We start from the raw sequence: 14,600 nt of genomic DNA, 5'->3' as shown, positions 1-14,600 counted from the left end.
ATGGCAACTGACTGAGCATGTTGGTCAAACTTCAATTCATCATCCACAAGTATGCCTAGGTTCTTTCAGCATGGAACGAACCAATAAATTACCCAATACCGTGTATTCTATGTATATGATATTAGATCTTTCATATTCTTTCTGTCAAAATGAATTGTCCTGCATTTCTTAATGTTGAATTCTAACCTCCAGAGTTTTGCCCAGTCAGAGAGTTTGCCTAGATCAGCTCTTTTTGCAGGGCTGAGGATTTTCGAATCATTGGCATACAGGTTCATTTTATTTTCGAAAGATTGTGGGGCATTGCTGATATAGATGTTAAATAATATTGGACCAAGGATTGTTCCCTGTGGGACTTCTCTTCCCACATTTACGCTCTGCCTTCTATCTTTCAGGAATGCCATCACCCACTCAACAGCCTCTTGGCTTACCCCAATTGCAATTAATTTTGCCTGTATTTGATGATGACATACTTTGTCAAATGCTTGGGCAAAATCTAAGAGAATCAGGTCTACTGGGATTCCTCTATCTAGGAGTTCTCTAAACAAATTGTATGCATCTATCAGATTGGTATCAATGGATCTTCCTGATCTAAATCCGTACTGACTCTATGTAATAAGACTGCTGGAGGTGAGGTGTCTGACAATGGCAGTATTTACTATTCCTTTCAGAATTTTTCCAATAATGGATGTTATGCTAATAGAGCAGTAATTCGATGGGTCTAATTGGCTGCCATCCTTTTGGATAGGGGTAATATTAGCCCTCTGCCGGTCCTGAGGCACTGTTTTTTTTATCCAGGGATTTTTGAAAAGTGCTGCAAGAGGAAAGGCCAATTCTGAATGAACTTCCTTTAATCTCAAAGGGTGTATTCTGTCAGGCCCTACAGATTTGTTCTGGTGCTGGTTTTTTAGTCTAGCCTCAATGTTGTCTTTACTGACAGTAGTTGGTGACATTGGTTTATCAACTGTATACTTAGGTTGGTTGGGAAGTGGATCTCTATCTGGGGTAGGGAAGACCCTTTGGAACTGATTGTTCAGGGATTCAGCTATTTTTTTAGGGCTGGTAATAGATGCTTCATCAACAGAAAGCTCAGGTACTGAGTCTTCTGGGTTTTGGCAGGGAAACATACCTCCAGAATTTCAAGGGATTTGTTTTGGAACCATCTGCAATTGCATCTTCTTACTCCCTTGTAAGTTTTCATGAAAGCTGTCAAGACTTATTACCAAGTTTCTGTAATCTATCATAATTTACCCGTTTTGGCATGTCTTTATATTTTTTCCACCGTTTTATTTTTTTTATTTTGGATCGCCAGTTTAATATCAAGGGTGAGAAAAGGAAGAGTTCTTGGCTTGCAGATCCACATAATTGTTGTATGTTAGTCACAAGATGATACCTGAATCTCTTTCATTTTACTCAATGAGTCAGGAGCATCTGCATTCTTAATGAATGACCAATATTTTCTTGATCATTCTTGCCAAACTTGGTTGTAATTTGTAAACACATGTCTTACATACTGACTAAGCAGTGGAACAAAGTTGGTTAAAGAGCCAAAGACAAATTCCAACTTAAATATATATATATATATATAATGTGCGCTTTTTGAAATTTATACGACAATACTTTCTATGAAAACCTTATTTGCCCCCAGGGGATAACTTACAACTTTTGCCCTAGCAGTTTTTGGGGTTTGTCATCCTTTAAGACATAATTTCCAGACCTTACAGCTACGTTGAACAAAATGGCTATCTCAAAATTTTTATTGGATGTATTCGGGGAAATGGTGGGCGTGAGAGGGGGTTAGCTGTCCTTATATCACTTTTGACTATTAAAAATGGCACTAGCCCTTTCAATTTCCAATTGAATGAGCCCTTTTAAGTTTCTACAACAAAGCTTTCTATGAAAACCTTATATACCCCAAGGGTATAACTTACAACCCTTACCCCTAATCTCTGGGGTTTGTTTCATCCCAAAAAGCCCTGTTATATGATATTTGCACTATTATAAATAGAAGGGCTGTCTCAAAATTTCTATTAGATGCATTTCAGGACAATACGATGTGTTTATGTGTTTGTTTTTGGGGGGAGGGGTACTTGTCCTAAGACGACTTCGACTCCTAAAACGAGCACTAGAGCGTCTGATTACCAATCCAATTAGCCTTCGAAAGTTTATATGACCATGCTTTCTATAAAAACCTTATATGCCCCCAGGGCATACCTTACAACTCTTACCCTGAGGGCTGGGGGGATTTGTTATTCTCAAATACATAATTTTCAGAACTTTCAAATACGTTCAACAAAATGACTATCTCAAAATATTGACTGGAAATGATTGGGGAAATCATGGGCATGGGAGGGGGGGAATTTTCCCTTGGATCATTTCGAATAATAAATTAGGAATTAGTCCTCTCAATTTCCAATCGAATGAGCCGTTTTTGAAGCTTCTACGACAAAACTCTCTATAATACCTTATTTACTCCAAGGGCATAACTTACGACCCTTGTCCTGAGGGCTATGGGTGGTTGTCATCCTCAAAGACGTAATTTCCAGACTTTTAGGCTACGTTGAACAAAATGGTCATATCAAAATGTTGATCAAAAATGTTTTGTTAAATGATTGGCGTGGGGGGGATTCTCCCTCAGATTATTTTTGACTATTAAAAAGAGCAATAGCACTCTCAATTTCTAATCGAATGAGCCCTTTTTCAGGTTTTTACGACAAAGCTTTCTATAAAAACCTTCTATGCCCTCTGGGCATAACTTACAGCCTTAGCCCTGAGGGTTGTGGGGGAGTTGTCATACTCAAAGACATAATTTGTGGACACATCATCTATGTTCAACAAATTGGCTATATCAAAATTTTGATCGGCAGTGTTTGGGGAAATAATGGGTGTGGGGGGGGGGGAGGGCATTCGCCCTTTTGTTACAATGAAGCAAATATGTATCACTACTTTTCACAGGATGATGATGAATTTGTTAAAGAAACTAAATACATGGAAAAAAATTTGAAAAAAAACCACCAAATTGATGTATTACTAAGTGGTTGTGAGAATAATAACCACAAACCAATGAGCATACAGCTAATGTTACAACAATTTTCATAAACTCCTGTATGCACTTTTTGATGCCTGTGAAAATTGCTATAATCACCAAAGTTTTTCTACTCATATCACATATGAAAGGTTTCTCACCTGTATACAGTCTTTAATATATATTCAAACTGTAAGCTTGAGAAAAACACTTTTCACACACATAACATTTAATTGGTTACTAGCCCATATGCACTCTCTGGTGCCTGTTCAACCTTCCCAGTAGAGAAAAGCATAATTTACATACATTGCATTTAAACGGCTACTCACCTATATGCAGCCTTCGGTGCAGGTTCAAATTTGATGAATGAGAAAATTTTTTGTCACAAAAGTCACACTTAAATGGTTTTTCACCCGTATGTATTCTTTGATATGTTTTCAAATTTGCAGGTTGTGAAAAAGTCTTGTCACATACATCACATTTAAACGGTTTTCCACCAGTATGCTTTCTTTGATGTGCGTTCAAAGTATCAGTGCGAGAAAAGGTCTTGTCACATGTATCACACTTAAACGGCTTTTCACCAGTATGCACTCTTTGGTGCAGGTTCAAATATGATGAATGAGAAAAGGTTTTGTCACAAACATTACACTTAAACGGTTTTTCACCCGTATGCATTCTTTGATGTTTTTTCAAATGTGCAGATTGAGAAAAGGTCTTGTCACATACATCGCATTTAAATGGTTTCTCACCTGTATGCAGTCTTTTATGTGCTTTCAAATGCGCAAGTTGAGAAAAGGTCTTGTCACATACGTCACATTTATACGGTTTTTCACCTCTATGCAGTCTTTTATGTGTATTCAAACTGTAATTTTGCGAAAAACACTTCTTACAAACATCACATTTAAACGGTTTTTCACCAGTATGCATTCTTTGATGTGTGTTCAAATAATCAGAGCGAGAAAAGGTCTTGTCACATACATCACATTTAAACGGTTTCTCACCGGTATGCACTCTTTGGTGATTGTTCAAAGAGCCCCGTTCAGAAAAACATTTTTGACATACATCACAATTGAACGGTTTCTCACCCGTATGCACTCTTTTATGGGTGTTCAAATTTTGTGCTAATGAAAATGTTTTATCACAAACATTACACTTAAACGGTTTTTCACCCGTATGCACTCGTTTATGGGTGTTCAAATTTGTTGCTAATGAAAATTTTTTATCACAAACATTACACTTAAACGGTTTTTCACCAGTATGCACTCTTTGGTGCTTGTTCAAATGCTGCATTCGAATAAATAACTTGTCACACACCTCACATTTATATGTTTTTTTCTCTTTATGAGTTCTTTGAAAGCGTTCCAATTTTCTATACTTTTTACTTTGCAGGCAACTTTTCAAACCAATTTTCTGATTTTCTAAGCCTTTTCTTTCAGATTCCGATACACATGCATTTGAGAAACAATTCGTAGATGGATTCTTTGAAAAAGCTAGTGACGTATTTCCCTGTAAGTATATTCCAGACACGTGTGGAGAAAAGTGACCTAAAATTTAAAAGTCCATAGAGTTAAAATAAAGCAAAACAAAATGAATAAAAGAAAAAATCAAAACTTAAAAACTAAAAACACAAACGCATCTTTCAATATGTTTTTAAAAGACTACTGAGTAAAAAAAAAATCGAATAAAACTAAATATCAAAAATGAATCAACAAAAAATTAATCCTTAAGTATTTTTTAAAAGTCTACAGAAAAAAAACAGTTCATGTTTTGATTTGTGTTTCGGTATGTTTTAACAATTAATGTTTTTTTAGATCACTCTTTCCTCCCTCGTGGTGATACTATTAGCTTTTGAAATAAGTTACTCTAATGCAATGAAAGAGCGAAAAAGAAACCTTAAGCGATCAAAAAGTATACCGTGGTGTAAATCAACCCAATAGGGAAGGAGAGGAAATATTACAACAAATATTAGGAATTATTGTAACTAAAATAGGAAGAGCTAAAAGAATACACATCATATTTTGAAGGTAAATTTTTGGAGTAGCGACAAAGCTTTGGATTAAAAAAATGACGAAAGTCCCACTTTCCATAGGTCTTACACATACCAGTTCAAATAGCAATAAGGGTAAGTCAACAAGGGGCAATAAGGGTAAGTAAGGGGCAATAAGGGTAACTCAACAGCAACTGGGTGGTGTGAAATTGAATAAAGGATTATTGGCCAAATTTCTGAGAAAGAACATTTATTTCTACCCATATTTGTCATTTTCAGTTTAGATTTGCACCTAAGTGCCATATTAAGTGGCTCCCCTTCGTGTGTCACTTCTTACTTGCATCTTGAAGTTAGAGAATTTTTATTTTCTATTCCCAAGGGGCTTGTCCTTTGTCTGCTAGTTCAATAATAAAAACAGCTGATGTTTGTAAACAAAGCCAACTAAAATTAATGTCCTTCTTCTTCCCAATCTGCAGCCATCAATAGACGCAGTTGCCAAACGCTAAATATTAAAACGCCATCGATTACGTTGGCTCGCCCGTTTTTGCGTATATTTGGTGATAGTTTGTTCAGAAAGGAGCAATATCAAACAAACAAGAGACCAAGTTTGTACCAGCGGGACTTTAATCCTTAAACTTCTCGGAATAGGTGATTTGAGTATTGCACTTCACACATTCTGTCTACCTCGAAGGCAATAAGAATTTTAAAATTAAAAAACATATTGGCTGAGTAAGCACATTTAAAAAACATATTGGCATGTTTTGGCCTTCACACTAATTGCATATATTCTTGCTTGTAGGCTAGACTAAAAATTGGTACTGGATCATTTAAAGACCAAAACGATCCCCTCTTGGATCCGTAAATCGACGGTAGTACGCAGCCAAATAAACCCCTGCTAACTGACGAATTGATTCCCAACAACAGAATCAATAAATTATCCATAATGACAGAATTCAAAAAGGACGGACAGTGTTTTGCAACACAAAAGTGACCTCTCACGTGATCCAGCATTGTTCGTGTGCGGGATGGACTCATGCCAAATGAACAGGAATCAAAATCACCAGGAGCTACAAACGTAACCCGACTTGGACATTTGTTGCGTGGGCCCTAGTGGTACAAGAGACATAGCCGATAACAAACACCCCAGCCTTCAAGCCATAAGAAACTCCTAATTGCGATGACATGCTTCAACAGGTACCCGAAACCAGACGGTAAAAAAACGATTAGTCCTATCTTACTTCTCTAAACGTAACTGCATGCTTACACATAAGCCAAAAAAAACAAAAAGTACCGGATATCACTGGGTCACACTCGACTGAGGCGATACTAGAGGCATCTAGCGGTCGCATCGTCAGCAAACAGGTGGCGCTGTCGCCGTCTTTGACGGAGATCCAATCTGTCGATGCAGATGGAACAAGGTACCGGATTATCTACATAGTTTCGACATAGATTACGAGAAGGAAGCGAATATCAGTGAAGGAAAAATTATTTCTACAGCTGAACTTTTCTGTTTGCCAGCGAGACTAGCGCCATCTACTGACACTGTATATCGTATCAGCAACTCGAGCCTCTTTCAACCATGGGAAAAGTAAGCCCTAGAGCCGCCCACCCAATTTCGCAGCGATAAGGAAATCAAAGTTATCACTCACCTCTCCAGTTTCAATGCGACCAGCACTCCAAAGTCCTTACCTGGACCAAAAAGTTCTATGCTTTGGGACGACGCAGGGACTACGCAATACGAGATGCTACAAGCCCGCTCATATAAACTGGCCCAAACGGGGGGTAACCGTCTCTTGTTTGACGTTTCATCCAGTCATACGCGTAAGCCACAACGGAATATCAAGGAAAATGCCCTTACGCTGTTGAACTACAATTACTCCATCCAGAACAAACCCTCTCGCGAAGTGGAAGATTCATTAGAGTTATCTATGATCAACAGCCTTTCAGCAAGAATTTAGTAGCAGAACTAAACAATCACTGAACAAAAGGCGGGGATAGCTCAACTAACAGCAACAAATGCCACTTACAAACAGCAAATCGCGGACGTGATTGAAATTCTTCTACAAAATAACCGATCGTACCATAAGAGTCGGAAAGTCAGCCTATCAATACAAAAGAGTACGAGTACTATGAATGATCCCCACGAGACAGTTATCATACGCAAGGCACTGCGCATTGTCAGTACAAGTGAAGAAGGTGGAAAAACAATACCAATTACTGATCATCAAATGTCCCCAACTACAGGACCAGCTGAGACTTGCCAGCCTTTGGCAAAACTCAGGACTGAGCGTCCAGAAAAGGATTAATCAGTCATTGCACTCGACTCTTCAATAGAAACTCAGAAAAAGGCAGAAAAAAATTGCTTTTATTTTAAAAACTGAAAATGTAGATGGGGTAACGAGTGCTGGAATTCCCATTCAGCAGCAGATCCGTCGATCTGTGAATATCACTCCCGCTTAGGTGGTTGTGAAGGTGCCAAATCAGACAAATGTGCAAAACTTCATCCCACAAAATGCAAGAAGTTTGCAACAGGTCGCTGTAATAGAAGAAATCGTTGCAATAACTTCAACCCACCGTCACCAGTTCAAAAACAGCCAAACCTAACGTGAATACCACAGGACGAAAAAACTCGGCACATCCTATGAAATATCACCCACCGCAACCACTTCAACAGGAATGTATTCGAACTCACACTTTCTAGAAGAATGGCTCCTCAGCCAAAGACAACGTCCGCCACCAAAAAACAGGGCAAAACAAAGGAAAAATACATTAGAATCAACCAGCAGTCAACAGAAAACAAATGGAAGACTCAGCTACGGTACAATAAACACAAAAACCAACCATCATTATCCAAACCTCTTCCGTCAAGAACCGACAAACTCCAACTCACGATACAATAAGAACACTTACCGGCAGATCCAAGGTCAACTTACCATGTCTACGGTCCCTATCCTCGAGATGATGGTGTAATTTCTTAAAAGGAAGGTCTAGAAAACTGGAATCCAGAAACTGAAATAAAAAAATAAACTAAATTCACCCACCAAAAAAACCCTTTTGGACGCAGAATCACTCAATGTCGTTAGCGAGGCACATGCGAAGATTCCCCTCAAACCAGGAAGAAAAAAAAAACCTATTTACAGTTCTTTCCCTAACATGGTGCTCATTAACGCCCAGTCCCGCGGAAATAAGACCGATGAGCTCAAACACTTCATACTCCATGATAATATTGACATCGTAGCAATTACTAAAACATGGGTGGCCTCGGCAGATTTCGTAGAATTCGTCGGGTACAACTTACACCTGCTGCCACAGTGTGACGCTAACGGAATTCCAGTCCATCATGGAGGAGGCGTCGGTTTGCTGTGCAAATCTTCCATTAAATTTCAGATTCTGCAAATACAAGTCCCGAGGAACATATTTTAAGAAGTCTAGTGGCTATGGGTTAGTCCGTAATGGCTACCTAAAGTCTTTTGGTGCGTTGTCTACAGAGTCGTTTTTTACCCCCCAAATGGATCGTTCCGTAAAGAATTACTCTCTTACCAGCAAAGCTGCACGGACTGGAATCGATGCAAATACCACAGCGCTACGATCGCTGGAGATTTTCATGACATAAAGTCATCGTTGGTGCATGAAACGCTATCCCTTAAACAGATAGTCAACTTTCCCACCAGAAAAGAGAAGACTCTCGACGCAATCTTCACTAACTGCGCCGATTACTTTCGAGAGCCCGAAACTCAGCACCCACTTGATAGAGGAGACCATCTAATTATTCGCCTGGTGCCAAATGGCTACAAGCCAAAAAATGCATATGAGATTAGAAAATACCGCTCCATCACCAAAGAGGGCGTCATGAATTACAGATAGTGACTCTCCTTGAAGAACTGGGCTGAATTTCTAAGACTCGAGGGAGCTAAAGAGGTTAATGAATTTCTTCTGGATTGCCTTTTCGAAATATTTCAACAGTGCTTTCCTGAAAAACAGAAATAGGTCAAAGCCCTGCACAAGCCCGGGAAGACGGACGGGATCAGACGAATAATAAACGAACGTGACCAACTGTTTGACAAAGGGTACCAGAATGAGGCAAGGAAGTTGCGGAATGTAGTTGTGAACAAATGTCGAGCCGCCCGCCGACAATACGGAGCCAAAGTAGTTGAACAACTTTCTAATACAGATCCGAAGAAATTCCACACTAGAGTCAAGAAACTATTCGGTCGTCCATCTCGGACCTCCGGAGTTCTTGATCAAGAGAGGAGACCCTTGTCAGTTGACAAAATAAACTCCTACTTCGCCAAAATCTTCTCCTAACATCGACCTCTTCAGTACCTACCCAATCTCGACGGAAAACAGAACAAAATCTTGATAATCACGTCCTTTCAAGTCCAGTAAAAGATTCGCAAGATGGACCAGAAAAAGGAATCTTTAATCAACAAGAATAAGAAATAAGGTGAGGACCTTCAAAGTCCCAACCAAAATCATTGCCAAGTGTTCGAAGGAAATGAATACGAAGGAAATGATAATCCTTGTCAGCAGACGAAAAAAACTCCTACTTCACCGAAATCTGCTCTAAACATCGACCTCTTCAGCAACTACCCGAATTCGACGGAACACTGAACGAAATCTCGATAATCACTCCCCTAGAAGTCGAGAAAAAGATTCACAAGATGGACCAGAATAAAGCATCATGTCCCTTCGAAGTCCCCACCAAAATCATTGCCCAGTGTTCGAAGGAGCTTTCTTCACCACTTGCTGCAGTTTTCAATCAGTGCCTTGTTGAGGGAACCTTCCCCCAGCGATTTAAGGTGACGTATATCGTCCCTATCCAAAAGATGCCGAACCCGACACAAGTTAAAGACCCGCGGCCTATCTCGAAAGCCACCTTGAAAATCCTGGCTCTTACGTCAATGTTCTTATTGGGGACACGGTCAAGGCGTTCGACCTCTTAGACCATTATATCGTTGTTTCTGGAACAGCTGAAACGAAAGCTCAACAATTTCTTGTTAGAAAGATGGCCAGTTTTCTGGGCGACAGGATGCAATGCGTTGAGCTTAAAAATACGCAGACAACAAACATGTCAAAGTTCCTCTCTATCACCTGCAGAGCCCCTCAGGGTACTAAATTTGGGCCTCTGGCTTTCCTCATAACTGTAAACAAGCTGGTAATCCAACCAAAACATAGATTGAAATTCGCAGACGAGTTGACACTACCCACCTTGTCTCGTCAGAAGCACAAGCACACAAGCATACCTTTGAGGAGTTGCAACTTCAAGCAAGCGAGGCCAAACTTCAAATCAGCACTGAAAAAAAGTGTGGTCCTCCGAGTCAACTTTACAAAGCATATTTCTGAACAAATAGAATCTGAGGTTGATCTTAAAGCAGTGGAGTCCGCGAAAATTCTTGGGATCATAATCGACAATAGCCTTGGCTGGGAATCCCAAACCTCCAAATTGGTTGAGAGGAGCCAGTCTTCTCAGAGAATTTGCCCAGCTACGAAGATTTGGACTATCCCCCCACAACTTGACCGGCCTCTATAAAACCTACGTTCGTCCTGCCCTGCATTATGGATGCCAGGTTAGGCACCCCAGACTCACCAAAGCTCAGGATCTTAAAATCGAGCGAATTCAAAAACGCTCATGCCAAATCATCCTTGGGTACGAATATAAATCATATGAGGAGATTCTGACATCTCTTAATACACTATCTGCCAGGCGTTTAGAGTTGCTCATGACTTTTGGGAGGTTGTGCCTGTCGTTGGATCTTTTTCGTAGCATCCTGCCAGAGTTTCAGCTAGCTCCTGAAAATTCATGACCTATCCGGGGGTCAAACTAGAGGAAATAAAAATTTAAGTTCCCTCCGGCTAAGTGTAGTGTGCGATCATATCGTTCTTTTGTGCAATAATTTTTTAAACATTATAATTCAGGTCAAAGTTATTAACGACTCTTTTTTTTCTGACATGCCAGAGCTATTATTTTGGATATTTTGGCGTAATAATAAACTTGATTGATTGATTGATAGGAATAAATACTTTAAGGACCGGAATATATGATTAGCGAGAATTATCCATGCAAAAGAGATCTTACTGTACAAAAAAGAGGCGATCATCTTTTGACCAATGCAAACGGGTTTAGAAGGCGGTTCTTAACTTGAGAAAGCAAAATTTGAATAGCAGGGTTTCAAGTCATCACCTGATTTTAGAAGACAAAATGACAAAAAAAGGTAAGAAGCAGACAGATAAGAAGAATTTTGTTTCACTCTCAGCAATAGCCTTTATAGTCACGTTGAGGAAGAAAAAAAAATCAATTAAAGAAAAAAACGTGAGGGCAATTCATAGAACACTGACAAGAAAGAATACGCTTATTTAGTGTAAATTATTTGACAATTTATAGATTACGCAATATTTTGATGGCCTAAACAAGATTTGTCATTAGGGAAGGGAAAAATGTTCTGACCTGGTTGTGTCCCAAAATAGGAAGGGTCTAAATATAAAATTTCTGTGGATGGTGAGGGATTTTTTCGAACTAAATCAAAAACCACAATGTGTACCCTGAGGAGGAGTAAAATTTGAAAAATATTTATATAGAGAAAAAATATAAGGAAAAATATTTAAAATATTAAAAATAAAAATACACTTATTTTGAGGCAAATTATTGGGCAATTTAAAAATTTTGCAACTTTTCATTGCTTACACACATGATTTATCATTAAGAAAGAGAGGAATGTTTCAACCCATTTGTGTTCCAAAAGAGTTAGGGTGTCAGCGTGAAACTGTAGTGAATGATGAGGGGCCTTTTTAAATACCCCTCAGCCCCAGAGCCATTTGTTTGTACAAATGGCTTATGCAAAAAGGTGTATCTGTAATACTTTAGGAACAGCTAAGGGTTTTAACTTGAAACTTTCAGGCCCTTTACTGCAGCTTCTTCAACAACGGCTGCGACCATTCATTAATTTGACTTTAACTACTTATGACTGCTGCCATATCTAATTGCGACTGCTTTCAGGTAATTTTGAAGGGGTTATTGATCAGCATCAGAGCATATTATTTGCACGCGGTTTGTTAAAAATGTCTATCAGCAATAGCCTAATAACAGCCGAGGGTATTAAGTTGAAACTTTCAGGGCTTGTTGAAAGGGTTGTTGGAAACTAATTGAGGGGAAGGGAGCTGCAAACTGACAACTGAGATTCAAATATCTGTGATGTAGTACTTATAATTGAGAAAGGGTGGGGGGGGGGTATATCCTGGAAATAACAAAAAATATGAGGGTGTGATGGGGAAAATTCACGAAGTTTTGAATATTTTGGAAAAAAAATACCTAATTTTAATCTAACATCTTTGCAAGAAGGGTAGGGAAAAAGGGCTTGGGAGGGAAACGGGATGGCATCAGTCCCTTTGACTCTTATAAAAAGCACCAAAAGTTTCAATTTTCATTTGATGAGCACCTTCGAAAGTTTCTAAGACAACTCCTTCCATGCTGACAATGATTAATAAAGTGAAACCTTATTGATCTTTACTTATATTGCGTTTCAGAAATTTTTATTGAAAATCGCCATCAATTTCATCACTTTGACAAAAAATTTAAAGAGAATCAATTGAATTTTGGCAAAAGCATTTATTTTGGTACACAGAAATTTAACACAGCAATTGGAGAGTGGAGAAAAAACGACACCCCCTATGGAAATAAAAATATGTATATCATTAGGTTGCAACAAAACTAACTAGGCAAATCACTTTTCGTACTAATTCCCTACATAACATGATCAAATAGAAAAAATAATTAGTAATTAAAAATAAAGAAAAATACTTTGTTATTATCATTTATTCGGTATAGTATAAAAAAGATATAAAAACAGTGCAATTATTCCTTTCTTCTAATCTAAACAAATTACCAGCAATATTCTTAATGCGCTTTGAATATTTATATCTATTGAGTTTAACTCAAGATCAAATTTTCTTGAACATCATATTGAATTTGACTAAGGTGACATTTAAAATAGTATGTTCAGTAGTAATTCTAATCAAAGGTTGGAATTATGACAGAAAAACAGAACAAAAGCTATTGTCTTTTTAAGTAAAAAAGAAAATATTACATTTGGATTGATTGGGTTGAATTGATTTGAATTTACACGTTTACTAGGTGCTAACACAAAAATGTATGTACAAATATTATATTTGAATAAAACTTTAATAAACAATTTTGTTCAGCAATTACATTTCGTTTGTGATTTTCCTTAGCTAGAAAATTTGAGAAGCTGCTACCCTGTTCTTAAAAATACCCATGCTCAACATATATTACCCTCTGAGTTCAATTTTTTTCTAATTAAAAAAGAGAACTCTTGTGGAATTTTGTTGATAAACGTAACAAACAATTTTTGTTGAATCTCAAACAACTTTTTTATTAGAATGAATATATCCTCTTCAACGCTTCGCTCTTTACGATAAAGTTTTTAGTACTTTAGAAAAAAGCTTCTTATTGTTCCAATTAAACAAACAAAGTGTTTCAGAAGCCCTTCTTAAAGAACTGGGACAAAATTAAAACTTTAACGCAAAGATCGAAGTGTTGAAGAGCGGGCAACCACCTTCATATATATATTAATTTCTGTTCGGTTCAATTTTTAATGTTGCTCCTTCCTTCCATTTAAAAAAAACTTATTTTTAAAATTAAATTTTTGATCGTTTTTGAAATAGTCCCAGGAAATATGGCACAACCTCCATGGAAAAAGACCCTCTCCAGGGATATATTATCTAGACACGTCAATCCCGGAGAAAATTTACCCAGGTAATAACCATTAACAAATGCTAAAGGCAATTACCCTTAACACCAAATAAAATTGAGACAGAAAAGAGACAGCAAGAAATATAAAAAAACTGTTTTTATAGGAATTCTAAAAAATACCTCTACTGTATAATTTTCTGTGATAAGTTCACATCCTGGATCCTTATCTCCCCATGAAGTTCCCCCCCGTATCAAAACAGCATATAATTCGTCTTCCCATCCTAAAATATATGCATGCTTCCCAACAACAAACACTATGCGTAAACAATGGACAATTTTTATACCTTAAAGACCATTTCCCTGGGGCTGGGGGGGGAGGGGCTCAGGTGATATCTAAAGCCATAGTTATTGGGCCTTTCAACTATGATGAACAAAATGGATATCTCTGCATTTTTATAATACGATTTTAAGGAAAAAGAAGTGGGACGGAGACTAGCTGCCCTCTAATCTTTTGGTCACCTAAAAAGGGTACTAGAAATTTGAGTTTCCGTTTGAATGAGACTTCTCATTATAATTATAAACTCATTAGACGAGAGATAACTGTTCCGTTTATCATAAGCAGCATATTGCCTAAGTAAAGAACTATGTTGGCACAATGTATTATTTTTTTTATTTAGACCAGGGCAATTTGTATCAAAAGAATTATCGTAGAAACTTCGAAAAGGACTCAATTGATGAGAAATTGGAGTGGCTTGTGCCCCTTTTAATAGTAGAAATCGATTGGAAGGCAACAAACACCCCTTAAATGCCCACCATTTACCAAAACGCATACAATCAAAATAGCCATTTTGTTCAGCGTAATCGATTTCCATAGAAATTATGTT

At 37.9% G+C, this 14,600-nt stretch overlaps 1 protein-coding gene across 1 annotated transcript in view; it reads right to left on the bottom strand.

Moving 5' to 3' along the window:
* Positions 1-2,838: 2,838 nt before the first annotated feature.
* Positions 2,839-14,600, bottom strand: part of LOC148948177 (uncharacterized) — a 96,751-nt gene continuing 84,989 nt past the window's right edge. Inside the window, exons 5-6 of the mRNA XM_089095730.1 lie at positions 8,678-8,691; positions 2,839-4,566 (exon numbers count right to left, since the gene is read on the bottom strand). Coding sequence (XP_088951856.1) covers positions 3,344-4,566; positions 8,678-8,691 — 1,237 coding nt within the window. The 3' untranslated portion in view covers positions 2,839-3,343. The remainder of the gene's footprint in view (positions 4,567-8,677; positions 8,692-14,600) is intronic.

Source organism: Artemia sp. Qi Xiang Cuo, chromosome 10, assembly GCF_049724085.1.
Source record: "Artemia sp. Qi Xiang Cuo chromosome 10, ASM4972408v1, whole genome shotgun sequence".
In the NCBI taxonomy this organism is placed as follows: domain Eukaryota; kingdom Metazoa; phylum Arthropoda; class Branchiopoda; order Anostraca; family Artemiidae; genus Artemia; species Artemia sp. Qi Xiang Cuo.
This window is presented reverse-complemented; position numbering and strand designations above follow the sequence as displayed.